The following is a 17,886-nucleotide window of genomic DNA, read 5'->3' as shown; positions in this document are numbered from 1 at the left end:
AGTGGCTTTGTGGATGTTTGTTTAGGTTTTGGTTGTTTCGTTGGGTTTTTTTCTCATTTGGCCTTTTAGTTATAAAGCCTTCCAAAACAGCGGAGTTATTTTTGTATAGCTCTTCCGTGCTAATTTTGTCTTCTTATCCCAGTGGGCTAAGAAAAATGGGTTACCTTCCTCTCACTGGAAGAGGTTTGGAAGATAGATCTCTGCATTAGGTTGACTGTTGCTGAAGAAGTACAAGAGCCTCAGTGCTGTGTGGAGAGGTGGACCATTGTCAGAAGTTTGTGCCATAAAATAGCTCGGGATTAACTTTTTCAGGTTGATCTGTCTCTTTGACATCTACACTGAGCTGTCATCTCTTCTGCCATCAGGCTGGAAAGACATGCATGAAACAAAACTCTTGGAAGGCCAGAGTCTTAGGACAATGCAGGGATGTATAGAAAGACGCAGCAAACCATAATTTCTGTGGTATTTCTCCTTTCTTAGGTTGGAGTTTGAGTGTAAATGTTTGGGGTTTTTTTCCCACAGACTTCTAAAGAGTTAATTTCTGCCTCTCTTTCTTGTACTTCCTCCCCCCTCCATGTGCCCCATATTCCTCTTTTGTTTCTCCTCTCTCCCTCTCCAAAATGGATGGTTAAGCCAAGACCTGTTGCTTGTGAAGAAAAGCTGAATTAGTAGGTGTTTGTTAAGTCTCAGTCTTATAAGATCTGTCACTGGTTGACATAATTATACCTTTGGCAGATGTTTTCCAGCTTAGCATTTCACTTTTCGATTCTTTGTGGTGTGGTGATGAGGACCTGATGTTTTGCAGTATGAGTTTGCACTCCCTGAGTGGGATAGAGACCCACTGCAGTGGGGGCACACTGCTGTGAGCTCCCTTCAGGTGCCCTGATCTGTAAACTGAGGAGTGTGAGTGAGGCTCCTGCAGAAACAAATTTGACCTTGCTGCTGGCGTTCAGAGGCAAAAGAGACGTAGCCTGGTGTGGGGGTCACACGTGGGCTAGATTTGTGGGCCAGGAACCCTGTACTTATGCATAGGTTTGGCTTCCTACAAACATAGACTTGCTTCATTCCTGACATACGTGACCCAATGGGATGATTCTTTTCAGCAAGCTGGTGATGGCCTCACTGTTGTGCTGTATGAATGCAGAAAATGCAGATTTTATTCTTCTGCCTCAGCTACAAGAGAGTCTGAAGAGGGGAAAGATGAAAAGCTGCTGGGCATCATCCAGAGAACTTCCTACTTGTGGAACCTATGTGGCCTTTTCCTTATGTCCCAGTCCCATTCCTTTCAATATTTTGGTCCTGAAGTCTCTTTGTTCAGGTTACAACAGGGATACAACATATCATACATTACTTTTTCTCTACCTTTTCTAGGCTCACCACACTTTTACTTGGCTCAATAGATTCTCTGGAACTCTCACCTAGAACTGTTTCTGTACACTTTGGGACACCTCAGACTTGACTCCCAGTTGTGCCCTGTTTGAGACCATGACTACTGTGTGTTTCTCACTTTTGTAGTCTCTTTCTCTCAGGACAGCTGCCATGTCTCATTTTCCTTCACCAGATTTTTTTTGTTAGCGCTCATTGCAGGATTCTCCCCACCCCTTTGGGCTGCTGCCTTTTTGCCTTCTGTTTTCCTTCCTTATAGCTCTAGCAGTCCATTAGCATTTGAATTTTGGTACACCCCTTACAACTTCTATTGCCTCTGAGGGAAGGATGATGTCCAGCAACTGGGGCAGCACTCCTCCTTCCTCCCTCTTCTTGGTGACTGAGATTGTGGGGAGGGTCGGGTCTGAGGAGAGATGGTGGGGGTTGAAGCAATACTGTCATTTTCTTGCTGCCTCTGCTGCCCAGCATGGAAACTAAAACCATGTTTTTCTGTCTCAGCCACAGAGCAACAACAAAACCAGTATAGTAAGCACTGCAAAAGAAACACCCCCAGTGCAGACGTCCATGGTATCTTCCCCAACCACTATTTTTTTTCCCTGTTTGGTTTAATTTTGATTCTGTCCTCTCCCCTTCTCCTCCCAAATCCCTTCCCGAGTGCTGCTTGTGCCACTCTGTTTCAGCTTATGTTTTGGCTTCGGTCTGTCTGTGTCCCTGTGCTGCTGTGGGGGCTGATCACAGCCTCACAGGCTTTGGGATGGGGGTGCTGAGCAGAGCTGTGGTTGGATGTGGGGATCGCAGCTTGCCTGGACTTCCCCGTGTGCCACCCCTGTATAGTTCTGTGTGTCCCGTTCAACCGTTCCTGCTGGCTTTGGGGAGGATGGTTTTGAAGAAGAGAGTGTCAAGCTCCATCCACTCTCCAACACTTAGGAAATGGAGGATGGATTTCAGGACACAGAGAGGAAAGGGCAGACAAAGGGTTTTTAGAAGAATCCTTTGCTGGCCTATTTGGCCTGCTCAGTTGAGTGGCTGATCTCCTGCAGCTCACTGACTTGCTTGGCTGGCACTTTCTGTTTGGCCTGTGTGCAAGCTCTGCAGTGCCAGCACAGTGCCAGTGCCAAGTCCATTGAATGGCACAGCTTGGGTGTGTGGCCTGCCTCAGTACCCATGGAACCAGGCAGCAGGGCAGCGGGTGGCAGAGGCAGGTGGGAGAGTGTGCAGCACTGCCCAGCACTGTCCCTGATGCCCTTGCTGAGCCACCCAGCAACAACAGCAGTGGGAGGAGATGGTGCAAGATCCTGAAGTCTTGTCCTGGTAATGAAGGGATGAGTGCAGGAGCTAGTTAGCACCCATAGGCCTGGTAGCTGCTCTTTGTTGTCTGTCTCTGGAGAGCTGGATTTGGCATTTTTGGGGCATGGGAGGGTGGGATTTGGTGTGGGGGTTTTTTTGTTGTAGAATGAAGGATTCTTGGGACACTTCATAATTTTCTGCTTTCCTTTCACTAGCTTTTTCATTATGTTTTTGATATGGAGAGATCCTTTCTAAATTATTAAATATGGTTATTATTGAAATTGGAGCTCATTTCAGAGGCTTTTAGAAAAATGTGCCTTTTTTCACAGTTCCTTAGCAACTCCTCTCTAAGAGGCATTGAGGTGGTCTTGGCTCATCCTATTTTTATTATGAAAATTATGAATGTCCTTTTTTTAGGGTAAAATACCCAGCAACCTTTCCAAAAAACTGGGAGACAAAGGCCCCAGCCCAGTATTATCCTTTCCTTCCCCTTTCCTCTTCTGAAGCATTTTCGAGTGAGGATGCTGCGGAGGGGTCATTACCTCATGAATGGCTGCAGACGGTGCAGACTGGCTGCTTGGTTGCCCCCTGGTGTCTGTGGCAGCCTGGTTGACTGGCAGCGAATTGGGAATTAGGGGCAGTTGCAGGGAAGCTGGGGGCTTTGTCTCCTTGTGACTGTAGCTTTAGTGCAGCCTCTCTCTTAATGAAACCTGTGCAGGAAGTGTGTGCGCACGCACGCAGGCACATGTGTGCTGTTTGGAGTTTGTGGTTTGATTTGACTTTTTTTAATGTCAGTCTCCTTTTCTCCACTTGCTGGGGAGTGAAAGTAAATTAGAGAATGCTTTGGAACTAGAGTTTAATGATTCTTCCATCCTTTCCTAGGAGCCTCAAACAACTGTTGTCCATAATGCTACAGATGGCATAAAGGTAAGGGATGGGAGTGTTGTTAGAAAAACCTCTGCTTCTCTCTTGTTCCTGTCTTCATGTGTCTTAATTCAGTTTCTACTTTTCCAATATCTGGTTTGTAGCATGCTCCTGAATACTGCTGACAATAGACTAGGAGGGTTGTGTTATATGGCTGTGGATCTCTGGAAGAGGCTAAGTAAAAACAACTGTTCAGATAGTAACACATCTTTCCTATTATGGTGTATAACCACCACTCTTTCATATGTGGGATGGAAGAGGAGATATAGGCACTTAGGCAATTTTTTTTTTAATTCTACAAATGGACACTTCCTCTGAGAAAGTCTAGGAGCCCTTCTTTAGCTTCTTGTGGCTATTCTTCCAAACAGAAGCAACTATCATTAGATTTAATTGGACAGAGTTTGGTAACTTCCACACTTGTAAAAGTTCTGGGTTAAGAGCTCAAACATGCAAAAGCTGAGCAGAGATGCTGTTATGTTATGCTTTGTATTTGGCCTGCTAACATTCAAATCTTCCTTGTATCATCCTCTCCCTTCCATCCCTGCAAACGTTTTTGTGCTTTTCCCCATCTTTCTTCACAAAGAAATCAAACTATTTGCTCATTCTCCCAACTGCTGATGCCTGGTAATGCTCTCTTCTGCCGTGCAGGGTTCCACAGAGAGCTGTAACACCACAACTGAAGATGAGGATCTGAAAGGTAGGTATTTTGTCTGTAATTTCTAATACAGCTAAGTGTAGGCAAGGGATTCTACAGATTCAGTCATTGCCTTGAACTAGCTTCCCAGATTTCTGTGTCTGACTCAGTTCATAAATGCACCATGACGCTGTCATTCCTGTCACAGTGGGACCATGCATTGGGGAACCGTCTGACTTGGCCTCTGTGGTATATAAACACTGAGCTAATTTGTTTTTGTCTCAGAGTTGGAATTCTTTTCTTGCATATATCATAATCTGTTCATCTCCAGTCCATTTCTAGGTGTGGAAAATCCCTACCAGTCCCTTGAGGTTTGAACTCTGCTTGTGTTTTTCTGCTTCCCTGTAGATTACAGAGAGTTGAAATCTCTCTGTTACTACTCAGACTCCCTTTTCACCCCTTTCTGGGAATATCTTCCGTGACATGTAATGACTTTCCTTGTTATTTTTTCTCTTTGGGTCTGTTTTTTTTTTAAAATGAAGATCATTCTCAGCCTGTTGTCCTTGACTGAGATATCAGTAGAGGGAGAGGCCGAGAAGAGATTTCATATCTTTCAGTGACCATATCATAAATATCCTGTGCTTGTAAACCTCTGAAATGAAGGAGCTCCAAGTTCCATATCTGCTCATGTTGTTTGAGCAGCTATCTTTTGCCTAACCTGCCTAATGAAGGATGAGCAGACATCTTCCTGAATAAACAAGTTTGAGATGGGTGAAGGTAGTTTGCATTCTGAGACAAATGTGTTAATAACTTGCATTTTGAGGCAGAGGTATTCTCATTCTCTGTGTAGTTTATCTGAGTTACATATCCAGGGAAAAATCAGTGCTGACCCTGTGATGTAGCAGCAATGTCACCTCTGTCAGTGGGCTAATTCCTGATGCTTTTCCTGTGGCTTGTCACAAGCTGCTGGCTGCTCTTTTGCAGAACCACAGGGAGCAGAAACACATGCCAGTGAGTGAATGAGCTCTGCAATAGAGATTGTTTGAGATAAGACCTGGCCTCATTATAGGACAGTGTTCTAGCTCCCACCTTTTTGCCAAAGAGTAAGCTGTGGGTTAGGAATCTAGCTTTGAGTGACAGGAACTGGATGGGTTTCATAGTGCAGTTATAAATTTCATTTATCAGCTCTTCTGGATAGCCGTCCAGAACGGGTATTTGTCCAGAACCTTGTCTCCTGTGGCACTTTTTATTCTGGAGAGGTTTCATGGTTGAGCTGACTGAGCCAATGGGTGTTGTAAGTCAGGAATAAAAATGCTGCAAGGAAAAGAAGTCTAGGACTGCAACAGAAGGTGGGTAGGAAGGAAGGCAGCTGGTCAGTGTACAGAGTTGTATATGGCTACATTGCTACAGATCAAAACTGTGTTTTGGTTTTCTTTGGCAGAGGTTAGAAAATTTTGTTATGATTTAATAGAAGGGAGCATTTGAATGGTGATTGGGAGGGAAAGAGTTTGCACACTAGTGGTTTGTACTGTGGCCAGCTCTGGTAATTTTAGTCCTCCAGTTTTAAGTGTAGCTGTGTTCACCAGTGTTCTTTTTCCATTCCTGCCCCTCCACATTTTAAGATAAGCAAGTACTTGGGCAAAACTAAGTAGACCAAAAGGTTTGGGAGTGTTGAAGTTCTCAGTGTTCTGCATAGCCATGACTCTCGGAAAAGGGAAGTGTTTGTGCAGTTCCTCTGCCAGCTTCTTGTTTTAAATAGCCACCAGGATACACAGATCAGCTCTGCTGTGCTGTAGGGGACTTTATCCATCAGCGGCAGTTGCCTCAGGGATATGTTGTTTCCACTGTGGTGAGGCTGAAGGCAGTGCGTGTCTTGTTCTTCCTCCGCCCCCCTGCCCTTGTGTCATTCTAAATTGCACAGCAGGTTCATGTTGTCGAGCTGTCTACTTGGCTTTGCCCTGGAGGATACTCCTGCATGTTTTGTGCCCAGCATTGTGGTTTCTTTAATGTTCTCCTATTTACTTTCTCTTTTTTTATTTACTGAACTTGCGTGTTTTGTTTGTGTTTGTGTTTTAATTCCCTGCCATGCTAGCTCCCCCTCTCTCCACCGGGGACGGCAGCTCAGTGCTTGAAGGACGGAGGCACAGTGAGAGCAAAACACAGACTGAGTCCATGCAGTCCCAGCTTTCTCTCTGTTTCTCAGCCAGTAAGTCCAGGGGTGCAGTGCTTCACAGCATCTTTTTCTCACCCCTTCCTCCACCCTTCCCATTTCTCCTTACCTAAGATTTTTCCTTTCCTCAACTTCCTTCCAATGTGTTGATTTTCCATTTCCAGTGTTCCAGAATACAAAGAAATCATCTCCCTTCCTGCAAAATACCCTCCTTTGCACACTGAAATTTTCCAAACATTTCCTTCCCTTTCTGAAAAAAAAAACAAAACCAAAAAACAGCCAAAAACCAGAACCTCATCCTAGCTAATTTCATTACCTTGCTTTCATCTGGGTGAGATGTGGAGTTCCGTGCAGAGACACTGCCTTTTGGGGTTTCCTTGGGGAAGTCACTGCATCTCTTAGTTTTCCTTGTGGTAAACGGGGTCAGTGGTGCAGGTCTGCTTATGTGCTTATGGAGGGGATGCATGAGACTGAATTCAGTCACACTGCTCAGAACTTCTGAGCACTTCTGACATGGATGATGCTCAGAAGTACCAAAGGAACAAATACAATTTTTTTCAGGCTAAGGTGCTTTGAAAGGGAGGCTGTGGTCCTAAAAGACCCCAAAGCATTTTTTAATCCATTATCAGGTGCTTTGAGTGAAAATTCTGGGATAATGTTGACTGTGAAGAGCATTTGTCTGTCACGAGCTTTACTTTGTGTGCTTGTCTTTAGCTCAGTTAGCTGGTACTATGGTTAGTCTGTGAGTTATGGTAAGTTCTGCCTGATAGCTCCTGAACTTGCTCTGTAGAGGAGCCTGTGCCTGAAAAACTCCGAAAAATGCATATGAAAAAGGCTATTAGGTTGGAGAAAATCTAGGTGGAATTCAAAGCCTTTCTCCTACACACATGTTGTACTAGCTGCCTGACTTTAAAGCAATAGTAGAAGGATCTTTAGTGTGAGCTGGGAGCATCTGGAATATTTGATTCTGTTCAGGTCAGTCTAGGAAGGAAGAACCAGGTGTGTCCTCTTCTGTCTTTTCCCATGGTATTTCCCTGGTTTTCTATACACAGCACCAGTATCTCATATACCGCAGCAGCTGGAGTGTCTCTGTTAGTAGCTCAAAGTATGAAGTAGCTCAAAGGATGTCAGACCGCTGGTTTGTAAGGTGCAATAGGAAAGGTGTTTTGCCTAGCCAGAATAGAAGGGAAATGATCTCTTCTGAAGTCCTTTTTGCTGTGAGCTGTCCATCACTGCTCTCTTATTAATTCCTTCCTCTTGCTCATAGCAAGGCCCTGCTGCTTGGTACACTGAGGAGTGCTGAATCACCTCTCTGCCAAGTGGGTCAGTGTTCTCCCACTTCACTTCCCTCCAAGTTGAGATGTGCAGTGGTTTGGATATCCCTGCTTTCTTTAACCCCATCTTGTACTTGCCCTTGTGCTGCTGTCACTACGCCGACCACTGTTTTAGGTCGCCCTCAAACTTCCTCCAGGCGCAATTCCTGCTGTGCTTTTTGCACCAGTGCCCGGGTGGGCCCTGCCAAGCAGTGTGTGGCCCAAGTGATGTGACAGAGGCGGGAGAGCAGGTAGAAGTTATTGGGATATGGATGTGTCTGTGTGCTGACCGGGGCTGGGGCTGTGTGTGTCTGTATTTCTTTGTTGGTTTTTATTTTACTTTCTAATTTTTGTCTGTTTATTATTTTAACGCTTACATTTGTTTTGCAGCTACACAGTCTTGTGAAGAGAAGCTCCATGCCTGGGACAGCCCAGGGCAGACATTGGAGTTAGAGCGTGCTCGGTCGGAGCCTTTGCTAACTCCAGTAGTTCCCTTTGTACTTAACCGAGCACCGTGTAAGTTAGCAGCTGGGTAGCAGTAGTGGAGTAGTGCAACTCACGCTAGTTACCCTAGATGTAGAGTTCCCTCCTCTCTCCCCCGTCCCTCACCCCGCCCGTCCGACCCGGGCCGGGGCCGGGCGCTCGGAGCTGGCGCCATGGGGCCCGGCGGGGGCGCGGCCTCAGGAGCGGGTGCGGGGAGCGGCGGCGGCCGCCGGGGGGCGCCACGCGCGGGGAGCGGGGCCACCCTCAGCCCGTCCTGCCCTCAGCCCGGCCCTGCCCGGCCCCAGCCCTGCCCCGGCCGTGAACGGGGCTCGCTGAACGCGCCCGCAGCGCTCCCCGGCCAGCGGTGTAGTTGCTGCGGCGGGGCTGCCTCCTGGGCTCGCACAAAGCAGGGTGGAGCAGCCGCGGGCCACGCTCGATGGCCGTGCTGGTGCGTGTCGCCTCCCGCTTGTGCCTCTGCCGTGCCAGTTTGGAGGAGCCGCGGATTCATCGGGAGCGGCAGGCGCCAATGCCGCCCCCTGGACATCCCGAGGCTCTCTGTCCTTCCGACAGAGCAGTCACCTCCCGTGTGCCGGTTCTAGCTCGGGACATGTAGTGAGAGCCAGGAGACGAGCACAGTCGGAGGGGATGGACTAGTGTGTGTTGAAGGACAGGCCTGATGGCACTGCATCAAGGCGCCTCGGAAGGAAATGCAGATTTCCTTAAGATGAGCCAGCACACCGTGACTGTGGACTGCAGACTCCCTCACTCATCCCAAATGCAGCCTTTGCCATGCACTCCATCTTCTGGACATGGGTAGTGCATGGTTTGGAGGTCCAAAAAGCAGCCCTTTTTCATGTGAAAGTTATCCCAGACAACTTGCTTGTAAGGACATTTTTTACAACAGATATAGCCCACTGTATCGTTTTGACCCATTCCCTGTGTACATCTTTTCACATGTGGAAGTGTATACAGCCTGCATAGTAAAACCAGCCAACTTATTGTTATGAACCAGATGTCCCCTATCTGAGGGGTTTCTGAGGCTGGCTCAGTAGTAAAATTCTCTTGAGTGATTTCCAGAGTGGGTATGGACATCTTTCATGGCCAGTGAGATTATCATCTTGTTGCTCTTTGGGTGCACTTACCAGTGGTGGGATGAGGTGCATGGGCAAGGGGGGAGCAGTTCAGAGTAGCATCTTCTGGCATTTAGGTTGGAATTCAGTTCCCCTGACTTGAACATCTAAGGGTAGTAGGTCAGTAGGTCCTGATTTAAACACCATCCCTCTAATGATAGGCATCTAAGATGCCTATATGAGACTTCCCAGAAGTCCCAGCACAATTTGCTTCAGGGCCCAAAGGGAGAACAGTCAGGGGACTGGTTCCATTTCAGACATGTATATTTTAGGTGCTGAAGGGCACAAGAATGGCACTTCTAGTGGTAGGAATTGTATATTATCTGATAACATGGAAAAGAATGCTAGGGAACCTCTTAAATGCCTGTATAATGTGCAGAAGAGTCTACCTACAGGTGTGGGGAAGGCTGAAGAGATATGTGCATATAGGCTCAGGCATAGGTATGGTGCACGCAGTAGTCATAGACTATAACTGTGTTGTTTAACAGACCTAATAGAAACTTTGTAAATGTTATTAATTCAGGACATCAGCATGGATGATGGAGCAGTGCAGAGGGGATGGGGCCTGGGCAAGAGAAGAGAGTGCAGAGGTATTGGCCACATGGGGCCCAAACAACAATAGACAGACAGCCCTTGTCTTCATTCATCTTGAAGTCCAGTGCGCTGGGTTGGATTAATGGCAGTGCTGTCAGAGTGCTGTAAAGAATTGTGCCATAGGGATTGGCAGAAGGTAACTGCCTGAGGAACAGTGTGCACTCTCAGACATAGCTAGGACCTGCTAATCCCACCCATCCATCCTGCTGCTGTCATCCTTCTAGCTTGCACAAGCCATCCCTACATGTCCCAGTTGCTTGTTTGCAGCATTCACAATAGCTGAGGTGTTGATGATGGTGATAGGCAAGTTGTTGGGAGACTCTTTCCAATTGGCTTGATCTGTGTGGTGGCCATTTGTATATGGCTACTGTGGTGAGGGTTTTCCACGTCTTAAGCTGCCAAACTACTTCACATGGGTGGGGCCACTGGCATTCATTGGTCAGACTCCCCAGAAGCAGCTCTGGCTGTCTTTTAGGAGACACCTCTGGTGCCTTAGACCTTTCTAGAAGAAAAAAAAAAGAAAATTAATATGGTCTCTTTATTTCCTTTCTCCCTGCATTATGGGATCACCATTTCCCTTTCATACCACTGCCCCCCTACTCTGATGTGGATGGCTGCCTTAACTGCATATCTCCAGAATGCAGGGAGCAGCATCCTATGAGATCTAGACTAATGGTGCTCTACAGATTGCTTGTAGGAAGCACCCACTAGCCTCATATTTCTACTGAACTCTTCAGCACAGCTAAATTGCTCTTTCTTCTTGTTCACAGTGCGTAAGCAAGAGATCATTAAGATAACAGAGCAGCTGATAGAGGCCATCAACAATGGAGATTTTGAGGCTTATACGTAAGTAGAGATGCTTTCTGACAGGTTGTTTATCAGTTTGTGTGCAAGTGATGCTCTCGCTCCTGGGTATGAGGAGCTGTCACACAGTCAGGGATGGTAAAAGGTTTTATCCTTCTTGGCCTACATCAGTTAGGATGGAGTAGTAGAGCTCTAAATGAATATCAAGTCAGGTAGCAAACAGCAGCAGGAGCAACAATAAGAAAATGTCCTAGGTTTGTAAGAAAAGTGCACGGGAGGGCAACGAGAAGAGCAGAAAGAGAATAAAAGGAAAGTCAGTAACCTAGAAATTTATTTCATGTGAAACGCCATCTAGTTGGCTCCTTGAGTTATGGTAGGGCTGAGTCTTCAGGAACTTACTTCTTGTAGTAGGGAGATGTAATTAGGTGGACACAGGGTGTGAGTCAAATGGCATACCAGCACTTCACTGTGTGAATAGCCTTGGGCTCAAATGCAAGCTGTAAACCTGTGCGGCTTTTCTTTGCAGAAAGATCTGTGATCCTGGCTTGACCTCATTTGAACCCGAAGCACTGGGGAACCTGGTTGAAGGAATGGATTTCCATAAGTTTTACTTTGAAAATTGTGAGTGGGTAGATTTGGTAACTCCAACACCTTTCTCTCTCCTCTTCCTTTATGTCACGTTTAGGGAGGAAAATTTGCCTTGTTGTTACTGATTATCAGAGTAAGCAGGAACTTGATTGTGCTTGGGTTATGATGCATTCATAAAAGCCAGCAGCCTTTCTGTCAAAAAGCCTGTTCAGCAACAATTTCAATTCTAACCCCCACATCCCTTCACTCTAGGCATACAATCTGCCAGGTGGAAATGTTTTGTACCTGGCACAGACTGTAGGAGTTTTAAAAGTTTGACTCACTGGAGTTCTTACTGATGAAAATGGAAAAAATGGTCAGATTTTGGTGGAAGCAACATGTATGTTTGGGGTAGACATACTGAATGGTCAGACATAAAGATGCTTTTGCTTTGAACTTTCCCTGGATGGTTTCAGCTCTCTAACACCTAATGAACCTTTTACATAGACAAGAGTCACCTTGTCAGTCTGGGGCAAGAAAGAGTTGGGAGAAATGCTATCATTTATACTATGGGATTTGTCTCCCTTCCTGGATGTCTCCACAGGATGAGATAATTGAAATTTAAATCCTGAGCTGTTCAATCTGTTTTATTTTGGGGGTTAGGTCAAGGTCCTTAGTATGGGCAAATGTAGTTCTCTAAGTATGCAGAGACTTTGTCTCTCTCAACAGGCTATTTATGGAGTGATTCTAACACTTCTCTGAGGTTTGTTCATATTTAATGCTGTCCTAGCTTAAAGATGTCCTGATTACTGACTCCTTTGCAATGATATTCTGTCAGTGAAAGTTCTTTCCCCATAACTGAAGACACAGCAGCAGAGGAAGTGGGGGCAAAGGGGCCAGGGGATTCCTGGCAGTAAGTGTACAGTTCGTAGCGAGAACAAGAGCTGATGGGGTAAGAATTGCTTGGACTTTTCCTGAAAAATTGCAGGACCAATTTTTGTGGTATTCCAGAATGCAGTGAAAGGTGAGTAGAATATAGAAGAGGTTGGAGAATGTGGGACGCTGTTCCTCCTTAGCTGTAAAAGAACCCGATGGTTTTGCATGTCGTGGCAGTACTGTCGAAGAACAGCAAGCCAATCCACACGACCATCCTGAACCCGCACGTGCACGTCATCGGGGAGGACGCGGCGTGCATCGCCTACATCCGCCTGACGCAGTACATCGACGGGCAGGGCCGGCCCCGCACCACGCAGTCCGAGGAGACGCGCGTCTGGCACCGCCGCGACGGCAAGTGGCTCAACGTGCACTACCACTGCTCTGGAGCTCCTGCAGCACCTCTCCAGTGAGGATCACATACGGGTATGAGTACATCGCACACGGCTGAGGCTGCTCTCTGTGGGAATTCAGCATTCAGGGCCGTTTAGCTGGCTGTCAGAGAACCATCTTTAGCTGTCTGTACGGCTGAACACTTTGGCTTGTCGATGGTGTTCCTTTAAGTCCTGTCCTCTGGACTCAGTAGGGTTATCTGCCACTCCTGACAAATGGGAGTCATGTGCCAGACAGCTGTTCCTGGGCATAGGTACCCTTGTAGCAGCTGTGCTTCCTCCCAGGTGCTCAGGTCTGTGCTTGGACAAATGGCTAGTCTGGAGCAGAGAGGAAGAATATCTCATGCTGTGCACAGGTTGGCCCTTTCACATTTACCTTTCGATGCTGGGGGTCATTTCAGAGGACTTTTTTGATGATTATGTCATGTTCTAGAAAGGATATTGTAGAGTCCATACAGAACAATTTCTGTGCCATAAGGGGTAAGGGTTTATTCATATAAATTTTACTACTGATTTTCCGATAAGTAAAAAGTATTTAATGTACCACCTTGAGAAAACTCAGAGGGGAAAAGAATCTAAAGAAACAGTAATATCAGAGGATTTAAAATATCCCCCAATTAACTTGCCACAATTCATAATTGGAAGAAACTTTGGCTCAAAAATATGTCGTGACAAAATGATTGTTGCTTGCTCCTGAAGGACATCAGATCAAATTACTTCTTCAGCATTAAGGCATTCTTGTTTATTGCCTTAATGTAGATGTACAAACTCTTTCTGCATCCTTTTGTTTTATGCTGAAATACATGTTACATCCATTTTATAGTCCAAAGTTTCCTAATCTTAGGACCTTTCTACTAAGTATTTTCTATTTAAGGGCAAACACAACAAACATTTCCAACTGGGAGGCAACCTTTTTTTAATGTGGTCATTTAAGGATGAACCACTCAAGTATAGCTGCTACTTGAGTCCTAGTTCTGTGAACAACTTGGTACTAAGCCAGGAGCAGTTTATATTCATGTGTTGTGAGGGATTCAATCCTACTGAAGGCAATGGGAAGGAATGTGAACTATCACAAGCAAGCTGGAGAGGTCACAGATGGAATTTGAAAAGCAGAAGCCAGTTGGGGGCACCAGAAGCAGGGAAGCTTCAAGGGAGCTGGAAAATCAGCTGAATTTCCAGGGAGTAAGACAGTGAGAAGGAAAAAGCCTTTGCAGGAAAACAAAAAAAAATCTTGCATCAGATTTCATCACAGAAATGTTGAGAGAGATGTCTGTCCAAAAAAATGATGCAGAAGAAATTATTAAATTAAAGATCAGTATGGCTCAGTGACTATGCCTATGACTTCTGAGGAAATTTAGGAATGGAAAGTCTGCTGCAGAAGAGTATGTTTCTTGGCTGTGGAAATGCTGAAGCCCTCCAAAAGTATCTGCTGGAGGGTTTCTGAAAACTGCCGAGCAGAAAGTATTTCCAAACCACAAAATGTTGGTTAAAACAATATTTAAAAATACCCTGTAAACTAATAGAAGTTGAAGTATTTGCATGCATTTCTGGGTTCTGGAGGAGGTATACCCACAAGCAATTACAAATGGGGTCAGTGTGGGTAGCCCCCATCTGAATGCACTGAATCATTTTGGAGTAGTGAAAGCTAAGAATGAAGAATGAATGAGGTGAGTAAGAATGCTTAAATAGAAAGTAGTGGTTTCTTCTCACCTGGAAGGCAGAGTTCAGCTCTGGGTAAATCATCTGAAAAGGAAACTGCAGCCAGAAAAAAAGTTTGATATTAATCAGAGGACTTCTGTGTAAGGAGAGAGTGGGAACCAAGTGAGGAGAAGACTTATAAGGGAGATTCTGCTAAGATTTGCAAACTAAGAAATGGTAGAAGAAAGAGTTTGGCTACACTTTCATGACAGGATAGTGCTAAACAGACATGAAAAAACCCCAGTCTTAAAACTGATCAAAATAAATCCAGTAATTTGGCACATGAGGGTTAACTAGGAAAGACCTTTGCTAAAAGCAGTCACAAGGACTACAATTTCACAAAACTGTGGAGAAGCTTGTACATTTGTTTAAATATTAAGTAAGTTCAGAGACAAAATCACTGATGATTTGAAAAAGGAAAACCCTAACAAAAATGTAATTATCTTTCCGTTCAAGGCAAAAGCCAATGGAAAGTGAGGCAGAAAATGTTCCTTAGGACCAGAGCTTTTGAGCACTCCTTAGGAAACTCCTTCAGCTTCTGGGTCATGGCTATGAGAGGGTGGGCTCAGGGCTGTCCAAAGCAGCATGAAATACATTTTAGCAATTACTTGATTTTCACTGGCACTCTCAGCCCCCTGGAAGGGGAAGTGAGTGCCTCTTACCTTTAGAAGTCTCCTCGTGAGCTGCAGTTTGTCTTGTGTTAGGGGTTTCTACCTACACCAAATAACCTGTAGAAAACGTGGTTTTTTTTAATTGTGTGCAGCTAATATATGGCTTTATTTCCTTCCATCTTCCATCCTGTTCTCCCCTCTCCTTTCTGGGTGGACACTACCTCTTCCTGACTGCAGCAACTTGTGGAGATACTCAGCTGGAGGGCAATATCTTCTTAGCAAGCAGCTCTGGAGTGCCTGAGTGACAGCAATGGTCATGTCTGTTTTGACATTAAAAAATAAATACAAATTACAAACAGGCAGCAGCCAAATGCACGAAACCCTGCATGCATCTGATGCTCCGGGCACTGCCTTTCTGTTGTTTTCCATGGATCCATCGTGTCTGTTTCTGCTGTACGAAGGTGTTTTTAAATCTAAAAAAAAAAAAAGACATGTTGTTTGTATAAAAGAATAAAAAAACAGGAATAATGCTAAATAAATGACAGATTATCCAACATGCCCCCTCCCCCAGGGCTAAGAAAGTGGCAGCAGCCAGAACATCTTTCAGAAATGAAGTGAGGGGGAAAGCAAAAGTGAAGGAGAGAAAGAGAGAAGGAGAGCAAGAAAGGAGGCGGCTTGAACAGCGGATGGCTGAACTGTGCTCCGCAGAGCGATGTGGAAGTTGATACCACAGTCGGGCTGCGCTGCAGCTACAGTCGGTGAGAGGTGGCAAGGAGACCCCAGAGGAGCCAGTGTGAAGACTGGGGTTCAAGAGAGAGGAGGTGCTTCTCTTCCTGTTGCCCAGCAGTCTGACTTCAGCCTGTTTCTTCTTCAGTTTCTGCACAGCAAGAACGCTATGGAGACCTGGTTGCTCGGCTGCTGGATCCCAAAACAGACTTTTCTTTCTTTTTTTTTCCTTTTTTTTTTTTTTTAAGAAATAAAACAAAATGGAATGTTGTTTTAAAACTAAAGATGGAAGTAGGGATTTAAAAATGGGTTTAAGTAACCCATTATTAACCCAATTAATTAACTTGAATAGAAGCTCGCTCTTTAGTGATACTGGTTTTAGAAACAGCCACTACCTGGACAAACATGGAGTTTTGAAGCCAGCTTATTTAATTTAAAAAACCATTTCATTAAAAGCAGAGATTTTAGAGGAAGAGGGTATTTGTATGGGATTTTCTATTTTTTTTCTTTTTAGTAGCATAGTTGGGATCCACAGTGCTGCAGAACACATGTTCCTTAGGAAGCAGACAAAAAACTTAGTGTTATGTTCTTCATGAAAACTTGCACATACACTCCTATATGAGGCATAAATAGCGTGTGTTTTTTATACTGAAATATATGCACCTGTAGAATTAAAGGGGTTACCTGGCCTCCTGTATGATTTGTTGGTCTCCGGTAAAATAGCAGTGGGAGCCAGCAGCCCCAGCCAGGTGCTTCTCCCCACCACTAACCCATCTGATGTTTGTAAGTGTCATGTTTCCTAGTGTTTATTTGAGTAATTTTTCTATTTTTTACAGTGATGTTGTAACACAGAAAACTGTCAGATCAGAACCTCAAAAGCTGTAGCTGAAGGACTCCAGGCCACCCCCCACCCCGTGTTGCCTCTGGGTGTTAGAGGATACCTCATGAAGCAGAGGGGAAAGGGAATGAACATGTGATCTGATGTTTGTCCTTTGGGCCAATTCATTTTCCTTTCTTTTCTTTGCTGCAAAAGGAGTTCAGTTCCTTTATTCATTGGGGGGGGAGATATGGAAGTGTTTTGTTGACCTTACCAAGGAGGGAGCCTAGCCCCAAGAAGAAAATGGCCTTTCTGGCAGACCTGATGGGATTTGTCTTGACCAAGGGAAGGCATCACTTGCAGAAGTTGGAATGGGCTTTTACCTGAATTTATCTACCCCTAATAAGTTTTTGGATCTCTAGAGTGAGTTAAAATGATTTCTGTGACAGCGTACTAAGTGTGTGGCAATCTTTTAGCAGACTATAGAAGAGAAGAAAGAGAATTTGCAATGTTAATCCTTATTCAATAAAAGGCAGACAATTAAAGCTGTTGCACAAAGTGGAGCTGTCACTTTGCAGCAGATAACGCTCTGCTCCCTTTATTGGAGAGGTGGTATCCCACACCAGGATTAGATCAGCTGACCACTGATGAAGGAAAAGGCCATCCACTCTTCCCAGGTTTATTTGAGCAAACACCCTTTTCTTCCTCCCTTTGCTATCGCAGGGGAGGAGTGAGGAGGGGACTGAACCCATGGGGGGGCAAACACTAGATTTTATTATTTCAAAACATTTTTAAGACAGTGACTGAAGTGGAAAAGTAAAAAGCCTTGATATTTCATTCAGAATTTTTTTTTAAGCCACAAAGAGAGCAAACAGATTACAGTTATGCCACTTAAAAAAGATAAAATACAAAACATTATGCATGCCTTCTTTCGGTCTGATCCTCCTTGTCTCTTTACCTGATAATTATTAATAGTTAAAAAAGAGAACCCTCTGTATTAAGTATATGCATCTTTCAGAAAAAAAAAAAATTTAAAAGGAGAGAACTGTTGGGTTTTTTGGTTTTGCACAGTCTTGGAGACAAACTCTTTTGGATTTTTTTTTGTTTTGTTTCCTTTTAAGTTAATGAGAACCTTAGCTTGGTATGGCCATTATCAAACACAGCTGTACACCTTTAGCATTCTTAATGTTCTCTTATGGGGCTAATGTAAGCATCTATATAATATATATTATAAATATCACATTTTAAACAGGAAATGGAAGGCATTTTGATGCAGAATTTTTGCATGATATAGAAATAATTACAGTTAGCTAGTGTTTGTTTGTTTGGTCTGAATGTTGGTAGAACCTTCATAGCTTTGTTACAATGAAACCTTGAACTGAAGATATTTAATAAAATAACATTTAAACAGTGTAAA

The 17,886-nt window shown here is 44.7% G+C and overlaps 1 protein-coding gene across 9 annotated transcripts in view; it reads left to right on the top strand.

Annotated features, from left to right (window-relative positions):
* The window catches only part of CAMK2G (calcium/calmodulin dependent protein kinase II gamma), a 118,201-nt gene extending 100,315 nt beyond the window's left edge, over nt 1-17,886 (top strand). For 2 of the 9 annotated variants that reach the window (XM_059477219.1, XM_059477228.1), the window contains 9 exons: nt 1,885-1,953; nt 3,556-3,600; nt 4,246-4,294; nt 6,324-6,437; nt 8,105-8,230; nt 10,692-10,767; nt 11,252-11,346; nt 12,406-12,651; nt 15,164-17,886. In XM_059477219.1, coding sequence (XP_059333202.1) covers nt 1,885-1,953; nt 3,556-3,600; nt 4,246-4,294; nt 6,324-6,437; nt 8,105-8,230; nt 10,692-10,767; nt 11,252-11,346; nt 12,406-12,638 — 807 coding nt within the window. In that variant the 3' untranslated portion in view covers nt 12,639-12,651; nt 15,164-17,886. The remainder of the gene's footprint in view (nt 1-1,884; nt 1,954-3,555; nt 3,601-4,245; nt 4,295-6,323; nt 6,438-8,104; nt 8,231-10,691; nt 10,768-11,251; nt 11,347-12,405; nt 12,652-15,163) is intronic. The other 7 variants (XM_059477224.1, XM_059477223.1, XM_059477227.1 and 4 more) reach the window with 5 other exon arrangements.

Source organism: Ammospiza nelsoni, chromosome 8, assembly GCF_027579445.1.
Source record: "Ammospiza nelsoni isolate bAmmNel1 chromosome 8, bAmmNel1.pri, whole genome shotgun sequence".
Lineage (NCBI taxonomy): Eukaryota > Metazoa > Chordata > Aves > Passeriformes > Passerellidae > Ammospiza > Ammospiza nelsoni.
Note: the sequence above shows the minus strand (reverse complement) of the source record. Positions and strands in the feature narration are given on the sequence as shown.